Genomic DNA, 19,871 nt, shown 5'->3' on the forward strand with positions numbered 1-19,871 from the left:
TTAAGGTTTTTTTTTTTTTTTTATGGACAAAAATCTAAATCACAATGACTTCTCCTTTTAACACAAAATCACCTTACCACAACACCGTCCACAAAAAAAAAAAAAAAAAAAAATTCCCATCATAAAAGTGAATTCAACTTATGTTGGTAGAAAACAAAAGAAAGAGGACTTGTGAAGTATCCTTGTCTTTCTTTCTTTCTTTCAAGTTATGCCTCAGAGCACAGCATGAGATCCGAGCGTACATACAGAGAATATGAATGTCACTGAACGGCAGCCTAGTTGGCAACTCCCGTATCCTTCCCGATGTACATTTCAGCAAGCTTTTTAAACTGCGGGCCCCAGTTAGAGAGGTAATCATATTCATGGTCTCCCTCAGTCACAGAAGACTCCAGAGAGCTCAGTGACTCAGCAATTGATCCATTGCCCTCATAAGCATAAGTGGCGAGAGAGTCATAGGGAGGCGCGGAAGGGTCTGTGTCGTTTTCTTGCAGTCTGCTAATAATGAAGTCTCTGACATCTGCGCACTCCTTCATGGGTGAAGGTCTGTGATAGGGAAACAGCATCTCTGGGATGATGTCGCGACGCAGCTTGTTGCTTTCGATCACCTCTGGGTGGCGCAGCGTGCCAATGTCAAAGGCCTGCGTGTCTTCCTCGCCGCCACCTTCATCATTGTAACTGACTACATTATCCCTGACGTCCTCTTTGGAGATGATCAGCGGTTCCTTCCTCCTCTGCTTCCTTAGAGCTGAGAACAGCACCACAATCACTAGAAAAGTGTGAAGAGATAGACATGTGTTAGTGTTATCATTGTTAAAGTCTCCATGAAATGAAAATTAAAAAATCTTAATTTTTTCTAATGGAATTTATTGATCCTATTGAGAATGATTTGTTCATGCATGCATTTTATTTATTTTTTATTTTTATTTTTTTTACTTGTAATTTTAAATCAAAATGGATCTTCTGGTTAAAGATCATACTTTTCTGGTGATGTATGCAGGACATTTAGTAATCTTAAAGCCACAAGCTCACATTCAGATTTTACTAAACTAACTAAACTTAAATGCATTTTCATGACTTAAAACAGAACCCACCAAACTAATTTTAGAAATAAAGTATTTTCTCCATACGGTTAATAGTTAAAAAGTAGGAAATATATATTTTTTTTAAATAAATAAATAACAAACAAATATATTATAAACAAAAAGTTTTTTTTTTTTTTTTCTGAATTTTCAGCATGAATCACTATTAAAGTATAGATATGTTATACTTCAAACTTGAAACATTCACTTGCATTAAATGAGAAAATACCACTAGACTTTGCACTACACTTACACTTTTAAACATGCGTACTGTATATACATGTACATATACATACATATACACACATATATATATATATATATATATTATATATATATATATATATATATATATATATATATATATATATATAGCACCTAGATAAAAAAATAAATACAATAAATAAATAAACCTATAATAATGATGCCTTGGGCTATGATGCAAATGATAAAACCCTGCTGTCTGCATAAACTCACTAAGCAGAATGAGGATGCAAAGAAGTATCGCCACTAGCGCCCCAGTGCTGAGGCCAGCAGAGAGCAGCAACGCTTCGACACTGCAGGAGCGCATGTTGCCGGTGGCGTCACAACTGCACACACGAATGGTCAACGTGCTGGTACTGCTCTGGATGGGGTAGTCGCTGTCGGAGATAACTACCGGCAGATAGTAGACACTCATTTCACGCCTGTTAAATCCACTTCTTCTGGTCAGGATTCTGGCTGTGTTATCTGTGGGAGAGGTGGGGGTTAAGAGAACATTCAAACAGTCAGAGCTGGAGATATTATCTCATGCTGAGTCAAACAACAGCAAAAATAAAGCTGTTTTTGTTGGTGCCAAAACAGAAAAGAAGATTAAACACATGCATTTTCCATAAGATTCAAGATTGAAATGTCAAAGGAAAGATTTATTCACCTTCATTATCAAAGACGGTGAAGTTTGGATTCATTGAACTCAAGCTGAATGCAAATTTATGACCCACAAGAGGATCGTCTGTGTCGATGGCACTGATAGTCTGTATGTGCTGGAATGGTAGACATGATTTTGAACTTGCATTGCACTTGACTGCATTGTATATAAAAAACAATCATATTTTTATTAGTATAATTTTTTTTTATTGTTTTTTTTTTCTTCACTTTTATGGCTAAACAGTCAAAAGCAAATATAAAGTATAAATACCTGCCCTGCTCTGACATTCTCACACACAAATGTCTCATAAATCATGGCAAATTCTGGCGCATTGTCATTCACATCCAAAACCTTTATCAATACAGGAACACGGCTTCTTTGATGAGGGTTATCTAGAGGAATATAGTTAAGGAATAATATAGATTAAAGCAATATAAAGCAGACAGTATATATAAATATATATATGATGTGTCATCGCCTATTTCTTTATGCATGTATTTACTTACTCATTTCACTGGCCAGGACTGAGATGTTGTGCCACTTTGACACTTCCCTGTCAAGAGATTTAATAATTGTGATGGATCCATTCTTGGGGTCGATGTGGTAGAGTCTCTCTGGGTCTGTGTGTTCATCTATTGCATATCTATGGACAGGTTTAAGAAAGAAACAAAAATAGCTGAAACAGTCACTGATATTCCCTGAAGTTTGAAGAAGGGTTGGCATTCAATAACATTTATTATAAACTGGATTCGATTAGACAAAGTTCATCTGCCAGGGAATTATTTAAAAAAAATTTTTTATTATTATTATAAAATATCTGTTTGTTTTATAACCATACAGAATCATATGGAAGCCCATTTCAGTCTATGAATAAAATAAATAAATAAATAATAATTTCCACTTTATTTTTCATACTTGTAACTTTATATCTCCTGCAACTTTTAGATTTCAAAAAATGACATTTCTTGCAATTTACCTACTTTAAATGAATTGTGGCTTATTTAAAATGTTCTGCCTAATTGATCTGTTTTTATTTTTCATCATGGTGACTTCAAATCATAAATGTGACTTTGTATTTCACAATGAGATTTATTTCTTGTTGTAAATGTTACTTCATATTTTGTATTATTTTTACCTATTAAGCACAAGTCACAATATATATATATATATATATATATATATATATATATATATATATATATATATATATATATATATATATATATATATATATATATATATATATATATATATATATATATATATATATATATATATTGTTCTCAGAGCCAATTGTGAGCATTACTCTGACACTTTACTGTACAAAACAATTTTAAATTTGTAAACTATATATATACAAACACAATTTCAAAAAAGTTGGGACACTGTACAAATTGTGAATAAAAATGGAATGCAATGATGTGGAAGTTTCAAATTGCAATATTTTATTCGGAATACAACATAGATGACAAATCAAATGTTTAAACTGAGAAAATTTATAATTTTAAGGGAAAAATATGTGGTTTTCCAGCATTGACCCTTACGCACATAGATTGTTCCAGATTCTCTGAATCTTTGGATGATATTATGCACTGTAGATGATGATAACTTCAAACTCTTTGTCATTTTTATCTGAGAAACTCCTTTCTGATATTGCCCCACTATTTTTCACTGCAGCATTGAGGGAACTGGTGATCCTCTGCCCACCTTGACTTCTGAGAGACACTGCCACTCTGAGAGGCTCTTTTTATACCCAATCATGTTGTCAATTGACCTAACAAGTTGCAAAATGGTCCTCCAGCTGTTTCTTTTATGTACATTTAACTTTTCCGGCATCTTATTGCTACATGTCCCAACATTTTTGGAATGTGTAGCTCTCATGAAATCCAAAATGACCCAATATTTGGCATGACATTTCAAAATGTCTCACTTTCAACATTTGATATGTTTTCTATATTCTGTTGTGAATGAAATATAAGTTTATGAGATTTGTAAATTATCCCACTGTGCCTTATATACCAAAAGTCAGAACTATTTGTGCTTGTGTACATTTTCTAGGCATCACAGCAGCAATTCATCAAATCATAATCAAATAAAGAAGAAGAGTTTAAATTGGGCATATATCCCAAACACACTATTTGGATATATATATATATATATATATATATATATATATATATATATATTTTTTTTTTTTTTTTATTTTTTTTTGCATTGCATTGCATTGCATTGCATTTTTTGTCATTTTAAAGAGTTGATTCGACAGATTTTTTTTTTTTTTTTTTTTTTTTTTTTTTTTGTGTGTGTGTGTGTGTGTGTGTGCAATTTTCTGATTTGCATAATTTATTTAGAGACTCGGATGCAGGGAAGACAGTGTGTGGAAATAAACTACCGTATGCTATCGTGGGTGCAGATCATTTTAATGAATTCCCTGCAGTAACTGTTGAATAATTAAATATTTCAAATGCTCACTTGATTGGGTAATGTGTGGCATCAGGGTCCCAGGCTGTTATAGTTCCAATTGCTATTCCTTTTGGTGTGTCCTCATTGACCTCAAAGACAAACTGAGGTCTGCTGAAGACAGGAGGCTCATCTACATCTTTGGCCGTGACCTTGACGATGGCTGTGTCTAAGAATGGGCCCAGAACAGCGAAGTTGGGGTCCTGGTGTGTGTTAGTCACCTCCACTTTCACTGTGTAAACACGCTTGCTTTCATAGTCCAATTTCTGTATGAAGATGAAGAAGATTGTTTGTTAATATTGTCGTAGCTTTATAAATCATAAAATATATATACTGATACAGGTTTTTACCTTTTTGACAACGATAACACCCTCTTGAGTTATCTCATCTGTTATTATATCGATATATTCTTTGCCATCTCCATCTACAATTCTGTATTTCATTTCAGCATTTTCTCCCTCATCACCATCATTGGCTTTAATCCGACCAACACTTGATCCGATTTCTGCTGACTCATAAGTGCTTAGGTGGTAAGAACCTTGAAAAGGAAAGAGGTTATGTTCATTCCAACCATATAAAACAATTGTATGCCCTTTTTGGTCTCAATTCTAAGCCCGTCATGGCCTTTAAAGTCAAAATCTATCTTATTTAATTACTAAATGCATTCTTTGTGGGAAATACTAGTTGTATTTTCATTGGTGCACGTTATTCTTCACAATAAATGTCACTTTGGCCATGCTAAAATTTTAACAACAATTTTGACCAAGAGCAAGCAGCTATTTAAGCAGTATTTTAGTGAACTCATTTTTTTTTTTTTTTTTTTTTAGCTCCATCTCACTTGGAAATGCATCAGACATACAACTCACAGATAAAGACGTACAATATATCAGAAAAACAATTTAAACAATAGATGGGTTGCAGTGCATGTTGAATTAACAAGCATTTTTAAGTGAGTGATATCTTACTGTATGCAAAACGTGGCGGGCTGTCGTTAACATCTGTAAGGGTGACGTTGACCATGGTGGTTCCAGACAGACCACCCATCTGTCCTGCCATGTCTTTGGCTTGTATAACCACCTGATACTCATTTCGCACTTCTCGGTCCATATTGGAAAGGGCTATTCTGACAATTCCTACACAGAAAAAAAATTCCGGGTAACCTACTGCATACTGAACAGAAACTTATACTTAACATTTTTCTTAATATTTCATCTAATAATTTGTTTTATAGCACTACTTTCTTAAAGGGACAGTGTTTACCTTTCATTGTGTTTATACTTTCATCTTAATATTTTGCATCTGTAAGTTTTTATATTGGAACATTTATCAAACCTAACTTCCATTCTTCCCAGAAAAGGTAATAAAACAAGCCCAGCATAGTAATTTGTTTTATTCCAAATTTTTATTCTATTTTGTGTAAAACAAATATTCTAGTTGTAGCTGGATGTGTTAGCCAGGTGCAGCAGTGTGATCTTTATGCTTCAGACATTCCACATAAAAAGTCACATCCCTGCCTCACTTTGTCAAATGGCCTCAGGCATCCATCGTAATAGTATGTCAGCAGAGAATATGTTTTCAACAAGATGTTTGGAGGAGTCACCTGTCTCAGGTTCCACAGAGAAGTAGGGCTGCCCTTGCAGGATGCTGTACACTAGTTTGGCACTGTTCCCGTATGTGGCATCATCTGCATCAGTGGCATTGACTTCTATTACAAAAGTACCTACAAAAAAGAGAGACAAACGAGTTTTGAGGAATGGAAAGGGGAGAAAATGGAGATGTTTGATTACGTCTCCTTCTTCTAGTTTATGGAGACACCCAAAAACATCAACAATATAATAAAATGTCCTCAGATTTGCCAAAATTCAAAAGTCAGCCATCAGAAATCATTAGCTTCTCATCATTTTTTTTTTGCATTTATTGACATACTGTATGCCAATATCTATTTCTCCTTATAGTCATTTTAGGATGAGCATCTGAGGCAAATATCAACATTCCACTCAAGCATAATTCAGAACATAATTGAGTTCCTATGTGTAGCAGTGGAGAAGATACAGCCCCTTTAATATTAAGATTAAACCAATTTGCATCTATACACAACTTTTTCGGATAAGGATTGTGTTTGGAATTACATTTATATGATATTCAATTGCTCAGATGTGAAGAACCAAGCTCTCAATAAACTGATTATCATGGGGTGCAGTTATGAAAAGGAAACAGATAGTTGGGTCCTTTCTTAGCTTCTGAACTGAATTATTAGCAGTCATTATGATTCAAAGGCTACATCGCCTCTAACCTTGATTTACCACCATTCCTTAAACTGGAAAACACAGATGGTATTGGTTTTGTCTCAGGGTTGTGTGTCAGAGGGTAATGGGTGCTTCATAATATGATGACACTTTGCACCTGATTGAGGGTAATAATTTCATAAATAAGATGTACAGCCCCTTGTATTAGATTCCAGCTGAACATGAGAACCCATATCAGAGAAGGAAGAGCATCATTAGATTTTCTTTGGGGAGACGATACCAAACAGACTGCTTCACTGCTTGAGGACTGACTTGATTGGAAACGGGATAACCAGAGGTTATTATGATGTTACTGAGAAGCAGCATGAATCTCCTGAATATTCATGCGCTGTGAATATTTATGATGCAGTGTCACTGCTAGCACAGAGTCACTGATTGTGTGAGACAGTGGTGATAGATGATGTGCGAATGGGAATTAGATGTAAATAGAAAATGTGATAAGATGAGCAAATAGAATCTCCTCCATCAGGCACTACACCAGGACTCAAGAGAGGCAGTGCCTAGCGGGCACTGGTTTTTAATATTTACATATATTTGCATTTGACTACCTGAAAATGGTTTCCTAGATTCCTAGAAAACTGCTTTATTTAGGTAATAGGATTATTTCTTATTATTAATAGAACCATGGTACCAATCATATTTGCTATAGATATTTTTATTTACTTATGCGACAACAAACACCAAATAATAAATAGAAAATGCCAGAACTCATTTTAGAATGTTTCCTAGTACTTTATGGTCTCTAGACCGCTTGACTGCATCAAATTCTCCTGTGTTTTTAAAAATAATTTATGTGGCGCTATAACTCGTTTATTATTTTATTTTCTATTCATTATTGTTTTTAAATTTCAGGACACACACACACACACACACACACACACACACACACATAATAAAAATAATAATAATAAAAATAAAATAAATCATGCAGAAAATGTTGTGTAACTATAGGTCAACATGTTAAAATATTGAATCAAAGACAAAACAAAACATTAAAAATACAAAACAAACAAATTGTTGTCAAAGTCTAACTCAGTTTTGTCTAAATCCTCCGCTAGTAATGTTGAGTAAAACATTTGAGTTTAAAGACTTAAATCAAAGCCAAAACATCCCTAAAATATAAATAAATAAAAAAAAAAATAATATGAAAGACTTAACAACAAGATAAAGACTTCAAGGTGCTGCATGTAAGTTTTGACTCCACTAAAGCTTAAAAATAACATAATATGTTTGCAGATATTTAAGATACATGCTAAGTTAACATACCGGTTTATCTGAAAAGCAGTGCTAATGTCAATTAATCTCCTTTGAAAATGTCTGTCGTTGTTTTGGTTTGTGAAACCCGCCCACTGCCATTTTACTCAATTGTATTTCAGCACCCGGGTTGCCAGTAGGCAGGAAAACACAGCACATTTCATTTTATTCGTCGTCAATCTGGCAACCTGCATGCATGTGCATCAAGTCTCAGGAGGAGGGGCTGGGTGAAAAAAAAACCCTCTCCAGTATTTTGAATTTGGACTGCAATTCCTAGTTCAACCACTCTGTGTCACTCCTAACATACAGCACATTTAATTCAGAGCCAAAACAAAGCAACCTTAATAAAACAAAATATTGTGAAAGTGTAGCTCACTGTTGACTACACGCTCTACTCCATAACACTACATGCTCCAAAGACTTGTCAAATGAAGAAAAAAAAACTAAACAATTCTAAAACCAATAGCACTGAGGCATCCTTGACCTTAAAACACTGCAGTGACAGGAATATCACACCCTGGTGCAGTATTCCAGGGAAAAAAATAAATGCACTTCAAATAACAACAGAGAGAAAAAGTAATTTTCATCCACTCACCGACATCTGACATTTCAGGTACACTGGCAGTGTAGACAGCCTTGGTAAATTTGGGCTCATTGTCATTAATGTCATGTATCTTGACAATGAATTCAGTGGCAGGCTCCAGAGGGAGCCCCGTGATTTTGTTGAAAGCCTGGGCCTGCAGTGTATAAGAGGCCTTTTCCTCTCTGTCCAGTCTCTGTGTAGCATGTAAATCCCCAGACTTCTCATCAATACGAAAAACTGTGCCTGCTCCTTCCCCAGAGAGAATGTATCGGGCAGTTCCATCCCCTCTGTCTTTGTCTGAGCGAAGCTGCATGGACAGAAAACAGACTGTGACTTCACCCTTTTTTTTTTATCACAATGCACAATAATTTGTGGATATTTTCAAATCAAAAACTGTAGAGTAATAAAAAGCCTTTCCTTCAACAAAATGTTAATATGATATGCTGTCATGTTTTATTAAACAGCTAGACATGTTATATGGCTAGCAGCTTAGAAGAATCATCTTTTGGAGGGAAAGCTCTCTAGGGACAAAAGAAACACATAAAAGCCACAGTCTTAAGAGTACAAGTCTTCAGAACATATTCCATTAAATACTAATGAAGCTTTTAGTCCGTTTTTACCACTGCATTTTCATTGCATATCCATTTGCATTTCTAAAAATACAAAATGTTCCTAGACATTTTAGAACATGATTGATTTACATGACTTTTCATTTTAATAGTGATAATACTAATCAGAATTGTATTTATTGCCAACTTTGTCCTCACTGTTATCCTGCCACTTGGAATAAACTCATAAAACTGGATCGCATCACTGTCCTCTATATAGTATTATATCAAAACAGACTGAAGTATTTTATTTTATTTTATTATTATTTTATTATTATTTTATTAATAATAATAATAATAATAATAATAATAATAATAATAATAATAATAATAATAATAATAATAATAATAATAATATCCATAATAATATACATAGTAATAATCTAAAATAACACTTTATTTGAGAAAAAAAAATAGTGTAAACTAGAATTCCCCTAGTTTATATTATTATTTATTTTTTTATTTTTTTATTTATTATAAAGGAAGGTTTTAAAAGTCTGGGTGTAAGAACAAGCCTAAAATATAAAATTCTTCACTGCAACACTTTAAATGTTAGGTAAGACTCAGTAAAAAAAGAAGACATTAAACATTCAATTTTTTCTCCCTTTAAAATCGTAGAAGGGGACAGAAAAGTTCCTGTAATTGAAGAATCACCCTGATTCATCCCACTGGTTGGGTCATTTAGTTTCCCTTAAATGAGTTTATTTGCCCTTAAGCTGTCCAACTGTCACCATCTGATGCTTAATTAAATTTCAACCAGTGTGATGAGACTATATGGGTTCTAACATGCTTCAGTGAATCAAAAAAGTATGTGTTTTGTGCATTTATGTGTGCGGATGCAGGTCCTGCATCTGGTCAGAGTCATGACCATTTAATGCATTTATCCTGGGCTCTAAAGGCTGTTTTTAGAAATAGCTAGTGGTCTGAGTCCACCAGCTGACCCTTCAAACACACTCAGCAGGATCTCATAACAAACACTTTATGCTATCCACTCTGACTGATGGAGAGGGCAAACGAAAGACGAAGAAAAAAACATCACAAAGCAGAATGTTCCAAAAGCAGCTATTTATCTGGCCTTACATAAAAGCTGTGCTCTGACTTAGACACTGCACACTATACACTCTCTACATTATCATACACTCTCATACACTATACATTCTCAAAACCCTCGATTTAGTAAATGTCTGCTGTAGGGTTTAATGTAAAAGTGATTTGTTTGTAATAAATCTAAACCTGTTTGAATCTTTTGTTTCGAAACGCATACCAAACCAAAGTCATGATTTGAACAAACAAGGATTCATTATGATATACTTTTTATATAATTTCAATCAACTTTAATGGTATTCTGCTATTAGTAGATTACACTTTGTAGGCTACACTTTGTTGCATTTGTATGGAAAGGACGAGCAGATGTCCTTAGTCAACAATCAGTTTGCAAAGTAATTGATTCAATGTTTTGTAAAGCATCACTTCTACCATCACAACGGATTATTTCAGTGAGACTGCGATGCCTTTTCTACAAATAAAAAGGACAGCGAAACTTACATTAAAATTGAATCTCAAATCAGAACTCGGTTTCGACAAAATAGTTAGCTAGCGTTTTTGCATTTAAACCGCAAAATAATCAATAATGAATGTATCATAATCTTTCTAGAATCGAATCATGAATCCCAGAATCCGACTGAATCGTAATATTCATTATACCTAATATAGCTGAAATCACAAGACCTGAATACAAATTGTAAATCTTTTATTCCTTTACACGGTAAAAAGATAAATGTATCTCCTGACTTCCCTGTCAAGAGCTGTTTCGGTGTCCACTTGTTCAATTTGGCGTTTGTTTCATTTTTCCAACTCTTTCTTAATGTAAGAGTGGACGTAGCCATTTAATGTATGTGGCTTCCAGGTATTTGTGGCTGTATAAACTGCTAATCGCAAATAGGTATTTCTTATCCTAATATTTTAATGTATTTTCGTAAAAATAAACACAACATTAATATATTGTTTGAATTATAAACACTGCTCTAAATTTATATTTATCTATAGATGTTATGAACCAGAAGTTTTTCACATGAATAAAAAAATACCTTACTTTCACATTGAAAAATAAGGTTGATTTGCTACCTGCAATTAAAATTTGACTTGTAGACAAGTACTCCATCAAAAGTACTTAGTCTAGCATGCCCAACATTCATTGACCATTTTGACCAAGTGCCCTTATTAGTATGTGTTATATGCTAAACAAGAGTTATTGCGGGAAAAAGAACACCGTTTTAAGCCTCTTTGATGTATTCTATGTTTTCTGTATGTATACAACACTGTCAGTGTTTTAATAACAGGGACTGTGCTGCTGAATGTCAGTATGGACTCCTCTTTCATGTTTAATGTGGCATAAATATAGCATGCCTCTGAACCGCGGCTTGATGAATTGCAGAGCCTTCCTTCACACAGCCACTGCAGATGGGTTCGAAGTCAATTGGGGGGAATGAAAAAGAGTGAGTGAAATAGCCCATAATTGTTGATTCCTGTCAGGTCTCTGCGGAGCCACTTTGTCCTGGAAATGAGAGCGGTAAAAAACTAAACCCTGGTACGAAGCATTCCATCTCAAAATGACTCTCTCTCCCTCTCTTGTTCACTTTCTGTCTCTCTGCCTCTGTGAATATTCATGCCTCAGTGAGTGTGTAATTCATATTTGTGCCACTTAAAGTTCTTTGATGATGGCATCAAGTTTTTCAAATTTCCTGCCACACAGTGCTGTGTTTAAATCCAGTGTCAAACCACATAAAACTCAGGAAAATGAAAGAGTAATGCAAAACTCAAGTGCTTGCATCTCCTCCAAGCCCTGTTTTGCTAGACAAGAAGGCTTTTTCTGGGCCTGTGTTATCGTGGACACTCACCTTGCCAACGTACTGATAGTTACTTCCCATGTATTCCTCCGACAAGAAGAACTGCCTCCACATCCAGTCCCTCTTGGATCTGTGCAGCACCAGTTTATCTCCTTTCATCAGATGGTTCAAGTGAAAGAGATTCCCATCACTTCTCTCGAGCAATATGACTGGAGAGCTCAGGTGCGGAAAGACCAGGGAAAGCAGCCAGAGGAAGTGATTCATTATCATTGCAGCCAAACGATCGGTACAGTGGCAGTGACTCCTTATTAATAAGCTAAGAAGGGAGGGCAGTGCTGAATTGAAAGGGATGTAGATGGCAACATCAGCAACCCTGACATTGTAGAATTGCCTTTGATCCTCCTTTGATTCCCTATAAAAAATAATCAAAGCAAAAAGTTACAGTGTGTTGGAGGTCATTGCAGCCCTTGTCAAGTTGCAACACCCGTTTCTTACACTGTAATCCCTTTGTTGTCCATGGAGTATATCCCACAGGGCCCTCATGCAGTATTCTATTCACAAAAGATCAAACATGTAGCCAGACACAAAACCTTGCATATATAACATGCCTTTGCAATTAACAGAAATGCCTGCATCGGTAAACACAGCTAAGATGGCTTAGTACACCAGGTCTGGGTCATGGTCAGGACATACTGTTATCATTGGTTAACCAAAAATGTTCCATTATTTATGACAAATTAAAAACATTGATGATGAATAAATGAAAAAAAAAAATCAATACAATTCGTTTTTAATAGTGTTTATATATTAGAATACATTGTTAGGTTACACATTAATAGAATAAACATGTAATTGTTTCGCAGAACATGTAACATATTTTGCTTTGTTCTTATTGCATTTATAGAACTTTAACCATCAGATGATGAACCGTTGAATGATTTTGCAAAAAAAAACACATTTCATAAGATGGACTGATAATATAGCATACATCAATTATTATAAAAAAATAATTTTGAACAAAAAAGTTCTTAAAAAGATCTATAATTTAGTGATGATAATTCACAATGCATGATTTTATTTATTTGTATCATTTGTTTTCCTTTTTTTTTTTTTTTTTTTTTTGTGTGAATGGCACTGTGATCGATATGACCAATTACTGTACATTTTTACAATCTGCTGTGGGGCAATATAGACAACAGTCATACTGTATAAACAAATAGATCCAGTTGCTACAGACAGTATTGCTGTCTTTAAGGATCTGCTACTAATGCTGTACTGAGCTTAAGTTTAGGGTTAGGTTTGAGTTAGGGTTATTTGTTTTAGCGTATGTTGTCATGATGTAACTATATTCACACCAAACGTAAAAACAGTGATACATCACCCACAATAAGTATTGCGGTACTCTTGGTATTAGAATTATCTCTTGGTGTGATAGCTTTCAATAGGGATTGGTCTTTCATTTATACAGCAAAATATGCACTGTAATTTTACATTTGTTTAATGTATTATAAATAAACTCTTTATTTGTATTCGTATCTTTGCTCTATTGTATTTATGTCAGACTCTGCTCCCAGTTTTTGTGTATTATGCTCTCTGTGTGTTTCCATGCCCATATTTGGTCCTTCCTGTTCCTCTCCTACTGTCTTAATTTTACTGCAGGTGTCCCGTTTATTTCTGTTGATCCCAGGTGTGTCTCATCATCCCCTCGTCTTCTCATGTGCATAAATAGTGTTCCCTGTTCTCAGTTCAGTATCTGGTATTGTAAATGTCGTCCCAGAGTTCCTGTTTGTAAAACTTTTGTTTGCTGGCTTAAACCCTCTATCAAAGTGTTTTCCTGTGTCTCCTTCCCAGAGTGTATCATGAACATGTATTTGTGCTGTTGCATTAAGTTTGGTGATTTGTAATATTTTTCTTTATTCTTAGTTGAGCATAGTCCTTTTTTTCCTGAATATAGCAAATACCTAACCATTACTTTTATTTTTTTTATTTTTTTATTTTTTTATCTGCCTTGGACCAGGATTCACACTTGTTTGGGATAAAATAGAAAAATAAACAGTGATTTGGGGTAAAAAAAAAAAAAAAAAAAAAAAAAAAAATTATAATAAACTATGTATACTAGCTGGGCTACTTCTGTGGCAAATGTTTTGTTAAAATATACAGAGTTTAATCTGCATATATGATTATCAAGTAAAATAGTGTGAAATTAGAGACCAATATCTAGAGACCGATTTTCAGCACCACCTCTGAAAATTTGTATTGATTGAAATTATGTTAACATCTTGTGCGTAAATTATTTATTATTTTTTTTTTCTGCAGTCACAAACAACGATTAAAACAAAGTCTGCAAGTGAACGAAGTGGCAATCCTCATTCACAAATTGATTTTTATTCCAAAGCCATCTTCCTTATCCCCTTGTCCTCTTAATGTGTTTCACATCCAAATCGATTTCCAGAGAGAGTACTATAGTACGGGTGCTATAGCTACTTCAGAGCCGAGAAAAATCAACATGCGTAATGGGATCAATAACGGACCTTGATTATTTGTCACAGAATGACTAGGGTTAGATTCAAATGCTGGTCACACAACCTAAAAGCTCTTGCTCGCTGCCTCAAATAGTGATTGCTGCTGGCAGAGTGGCCTGCTGCTGTGTTTATTCCTAAGCTTTCAGGCTGAGTGTTTAAGCATGACAGCTGATGTGTGATACATTCAATTAAGTGGGACTAAGTGAAACATTACTCACCTACTTTTCACCTTTTAGAATGGATTTTTCCGAAGCACATCCTTATAAATTGCAAACAGATTTTTAATGTTGCTAAATGTTTGAATGCCTATCCTGAGAGATATTTAATGCCACTATTTCTGAACTGCTGTAAGCAAATGCATCAGTGTTCAACAAATACAATAGAAAGTCTCATAATCCACGAACCAAGCCAACTTGAAGGTTTAAAGCAAAAATGTATTTAAGGTTCAAGATTGTGTACTTAATTGATTTAAAAAGGGAAACCAACTATAACCCCATAAAGCTTTGTGAACGATATGGAAATAAAATAAACACGAGCGCACACACACATGTATGTATATTTGATGTTGCATATTTGTTTGACTTTAACGTTATTTGTGGTGCTTCAGGGAAATGGACGAGTACTAAAGTGTTCTTTTGGCACAAATTATCTGATTGGTGGGGATTTCTCTGTATTATGAGTGATATAGTTTTTTTTTCCAGGGATACAGGTTAAACACTGTCATTTAAAAATATGTTTTTGAGTTCTGATTTATTTGTAAAGCATGTTCAAAATCAACATTGGTTGGCCAAAGTGCTGTATATTAAGTAATATACAAATGCAGTTTTTAACATGGATCTGAAATTATAAAAAATAAGTTGAAATAGTGTGTGCTGATGTGCTTCAACAAAAGCATATAACATCGATTAACCTTGTAACTCACAATATTAAAGGTTTCTAAGTTATTATTGTTAAAAATCAGTATATATATTGAAAATGAATAGGATTTTTACTTTCCAATCTAACTATTTCACTATAATTGAAAATTTCAGACCACTAAATGCCACAGCTGTTCAATCAAAATCAAGTATTTAAGAGCACCCACTTCATTGCTGACCTCTAACTTTTCAGAACATTCATCACATTCCCACATTCTTTGTTTTTATACAGAATAAATTAAATTTAACCAATTTTCTTGTCAATATGAATGGAATTTTCACTAATAAAATACCAGTTCAATTTTTTTTTAAGTTCTTGAAATAGCTTGTTGTATTCATCATTCAGCATGAAAACAGAGGCCATATCGCTGTCTAAATATCTCTATGACTGTTTAATATGGTTTAATTAAGTGCTGTGTATTTCCTTGTTAATTCTCCATCTTGCCCCCGGCTGGCATAGAAACCATTTCTGTTTTGTAACATGTAATCCACTTTGATTATTATTATGATTGAATGCTGCAGTTATAATTTAAACTCTTTCCATGAACCTTATTAGAATATTAATTCTAGATGTGCACTGCATAATAAGCAGCCTTTGACTTCTCATGAATTGTAAGGTATAAGTGGTCAGTGATTTGGCTGAGGAAAGAGAGAGATGGGCATTAGATACACTTTCGGGACGTGCCATATATCACCGATTAATTAGAGAATTAGCATTAATGCCCGCAGCTCCAAGTCAAGTACACTTAGTCCTTGTATCTAAGCTATCATGGAACCAAATCTGGGCTGAGTAATGACATATAATATCTGCACCCCCCCCCCCCCCTCCCTTTTTTATTTTTTCTCCTGTTTGCATGAATTTTGCTATCCAGGTGCAAATGCAAATCTAATTCAGATTTCTATGTCCATGACCGACCTTGCCGTATGTACACCAGCTTAAATCTCCTACATAACTGCATATATTTAAGCTCTAGTGAGTGACATTTACATTTAAGGCACAGAAGACACGATTATATCCATTAATGTACTGTAGCATTTGACACCAACAACAAGCCACAGATGCAACAGTTACCACTTGGGGGAGCCCAAGACCTTTTTCTCTCCTCTCTTCTCTGTATAAAGCTAGCAATCACTCCATCCCTCATGCTGGACGGCTCTCACAGCTGGCCTCTCCCTTGCAATATTAATGCCCTGTCTTCTTTGTTTTGAAACTTTGGTACAGATCAGACATGCACCATGTTGATTGCCTGCCTGGAGGATCGGCTTTGATTCTGCCAGGTTCACAGACTCAAGGCAATCATTTACACCCCGAGTTATTAGACAGAACACTTTTTCTGATTTTGCGTGGCTCTGAGGATCTAATGAATTCAAAAGTGAATTTCAGCAGGAGCTGACGGAGGTCTTGTCTGATTAAAAAAATGATGCGTGTTGTCGGAGAAGGGCAAAGAGGAAGGGAGGGATGTGTGGTTCACAGTTGCAGATGCTGGAAATGCTCAATACCAGTGCTAGGGGTTTAACTGATGACTAGAATTCAGATGAATGCAAGATCCCTGACCTTTCTAAAATGCTTTTTTATAGGTCACTTCCTCAAGTCACTATGTAAATGTTATTTCACTACCTCCCTGAAAAGTAAATACATTTGGTTGGATCTTTCACCTCATTTATGAAGCAAAATATCTCTTTTTGAGGCAGAGGGAAATAGAGAGAGATGATATCAGAAGACAGAAATGGAGAGAGAGAGAGAGAGAGTGAGTTTCCTTGAATGGAAGCATGTGGGGCTTTATCTCATTATTTATCTCTATGTTAAAAGGCAATTATACATGTGGCACCAGCTCAGAGGAAGTGTGCGCTTTAATTTGTGTGAAACAGTCATGCCATTATGTGTTCATATCAGATGTAAACATCACAGTTTGCATACACTGGCTGAGTTCAGAAGCACAGCTAGAAAAATCAGATCTAATCTCAAGTCTAAGAATTGGTTTTAAACAGAAAATATGCAATGATGTTTTAGGTACACAGTCAAGAATCATTCCTTATTGGTGAGAAAGCATTCAAAGAGATTTGCTTACAGTCTTACATTTAACGTACACAGTCACAAATGATACAAAACAACTGTCATGAAACCTAGAAAAGGCTCATGGATATCCGACACGAACATTTTCAAACACAGAGTGCTGCTTCTGCAGGCTTTGTGTTACAGCTTTGCCAACATACTACAGAATCTGCAGCGCTTTAGCAGAAACCCTGGGTTAAGGCTCACAAACAGAGACAGTGGGGTATGAAAGCAATTTCCCTTTGTCGGCTGTGATATGTTTTATGTCAAAGATCAAACACGCATGCAGACCTCTAAACGTGTGCACACCTCCTTGTAAAAAGCGATGGTGTAATGATAGGGATAGAGGGAGGATTTTAGAAACTTCAGCTGTGACTCCTGTGGGTGATAAAGTTACACTAGATATGGAATGGTTTGAAGAATATCACACTTTGTTTACATTTAAATAAATATATCATAATATTATATATATATATATATATATATATATATATATATATATATATATATATATATATATATATATATATATATATATTCATATATAGATATACTGTATATATATATATATATAGAGAGAGAGAGAGAGAGAGAGAGAGAGAGAGAGAGAGAGAGAGAGAGAGAAGAGAGAGAGAGAGAGAGAGAGAGAGAGAGAGAGAGAGAGAGAGAGAGAGAGATTGATCGATAGAGCTGATGGCTGGAAAGTCTATGACATTTTGACAAAGGGCAGAAGTCATTCAAGTCTATAACATTAAAAATCCAATCCATGATGAGGTTGTTACCGTGGAAAAATGAAATTCCATGCACAATCAAGGATTCCAAAGTATTTCAGTTCAGATTTGAGTTTGGCCTCTTGTCAGTTCCAAAGCAACAATTTCAAACTAGTAATAAAATTGCAAAGCTCTTTCCATGCCATTTAGATAAGCTGGCGTTATCTAAAGAGTAAGATGCATGAGGCTCTTACCTTAACAAAACAGACTCCTGTGCTCATCTGAGAGCATGTCATCCTCATGGAAGTACGATGCTGGCTTCTGTACTGGCCTCTTGGCAGCGCTCAGATTCCAAGACTGACTACAGTTGTGTGTGAGACTCCAGCTGCCTCTCTCTCTCTCTCTCTCTCTCCCTCCCTCCCTCACACATAAAGCCCTCTCTCTCCTGCTCCATCCTTTCTTTCTTGCTCTACTGGACAAGGATGCAGTTTGCAGAGGGGAACAGGCTCTGATTGGTTGCCATTCATAAGATTGTGATTGGGGATGGAGTTGACTGGGAGGAGGGAGCGAGGGGACTGTTGGCTACAGACCAGGGCACTGAAATGAGGACAGTGGGTTTAACTCAGCAGTCATGATGACTTTCAATAATTAAATCTTGGACTAAAAATATTGGTACAGGGCAGAAACCCGAGGTATATCCGTGACATGCTAAAAGCCTAACAAAGCTGATCAGCCTTACAATGGTTTTCGCAAGGGCGGTTTTCATCGCACACATAAGCACAAATATAACTGTCAGATGTTTCAGCTGAAAACATAAATCAGATCACTCAGTGGAGCCAGCAGTCTTTCTCAACAAAAGGAGGAGTTTCATGCTGTAAATAATAGAAAGAGTAACAGGAAATTAAAAAGAAATAAAGAATACATCAGCATCTGAAAATAAAATATGGATTTTGGGAAATGAAAATCGTAAATTTCACATACAAGACTTCCGACGTATGTTCAGAAAAAAATACAATTTAAAACTGATTTATGCACTAAAATATGTTTAGGTACCAAAAGATTAACTGTACAGTTCATTATTATTTCTCTAACACAACTCTAATAGTGTGTATAAATCAGTTTTGGGTTTGAGTATTTTCTCAAACTTCCATTCAGTTTCACTCTCGGTTTTATAGCAAAACTGCATACATTTCAAATACACTACTATTCAAACGTTTGAGTTCAGTAGGATTTTTAGGTTATAATAATAATAATAATAATAATAATAATAATAATAGTTCTTTTTATTATTATTCTTATTATTTTATTTTTTAAATAAATTAAAACTTTTCTTCAGCAAGGATGTGTTTATCTGATCAAATGTGACAATAAAGAAGTGTATAATGCTGCAAAAGATTTTTATTCAAATAAATGCTGTTCTTTAAAACTTTCTGTTAATTGAGACTGAAGTAATGGCCAATGATAATTTAGCTTTGACATCACAGAAATATATCTTATTTAAAAATATATATATACATTTTTTTATTATTATTTAATTATTTATTTCATATATCATGTTCAACATATCTTATGTTTTATAAAATCCCTGATAATTTCAGTCCACCCACTACAGATTTTGTTGTGTTT

At 34.8% G+C, this 19,871-nt stretch overlaps 1 protein-coding gene across 1 annotated transcript; it reads right to left on the reverse strand.

Annotated features, from left to right (window-relative positions):
• Positions 1–127: 127 nt before the first annotated feature.
• On the reverse strand, positions 128–18,676 carry LOC113098286 (cadherin-10-like). Its single transcript, XM_026263302.1, has 12 exons — positions 18,500–18,676; positions 12,095–12,455; positions 8,602–8,896; positions 6,047–6,166; positions 5,412–5,579; positions 4,797–4,984; positions 4,459–4,712; positions 2,493–2,629; positions 2,257–2,378; positions 1,993–2,101; positions 1,557–1,808; positions 128–766 (listed from the first exon to the last, which is right to left on the reverse strand). The coding sequence occupies exons 2-12, from the start codon at positions 12,311–12,313 to the stop codon at positions 276–278; spliced, it is 2,355 nt and encodes a 784-aa protein (XP_026119087.1). The 5' UTR covers positions 12,314–12,455; positions 18,500–18,676; the 3' UTR covers positions 128–275.
• Positions 18,677–19,871: the final 1,195 nt, after the last annotated feature.

The sequence above is a fragment of the Carassius auratus genome, unplaced genomic scaffold, assembly GCF_003368295.1.
Source record: "Carassius auratus strain Wakin unplaced genomic scaffold, ASM336829v1 scaf_tig00216499, whole genome shotgun sequence".
Classification (NCBI taxonomy): Eukaryota; Metazoa; Chordata; class Actinopteri; order Cypriniformes; family Cyprinidae; genus Carassius; species Carassius auratus.

Excerpts from the sequence above, each read along its gene's own strand:
- LOC113098286 (XM_026263302.1), bottom strand. The coding sequence starts at position 12,313 with ATGATAATGAATCACTTCCTCTGGCTGCTTTCCCTGGTCTTTCCGCAC. Across the intron at positions 4,985-5,411 it reads CCCGCCACGTTTTGCATACA|GTTCTTACCACCTAAGCACT; the intron begins GTAAGATATCAC and ends TTCCTTTTCAAG. Across the intron at positions 2,102-2,256 it reads AGAATGTCAGAGCAGGGCAG|CACATACAGACTATCAGTGC; the intron begins GTATTTATACTT and ends CTACCATTCCAG.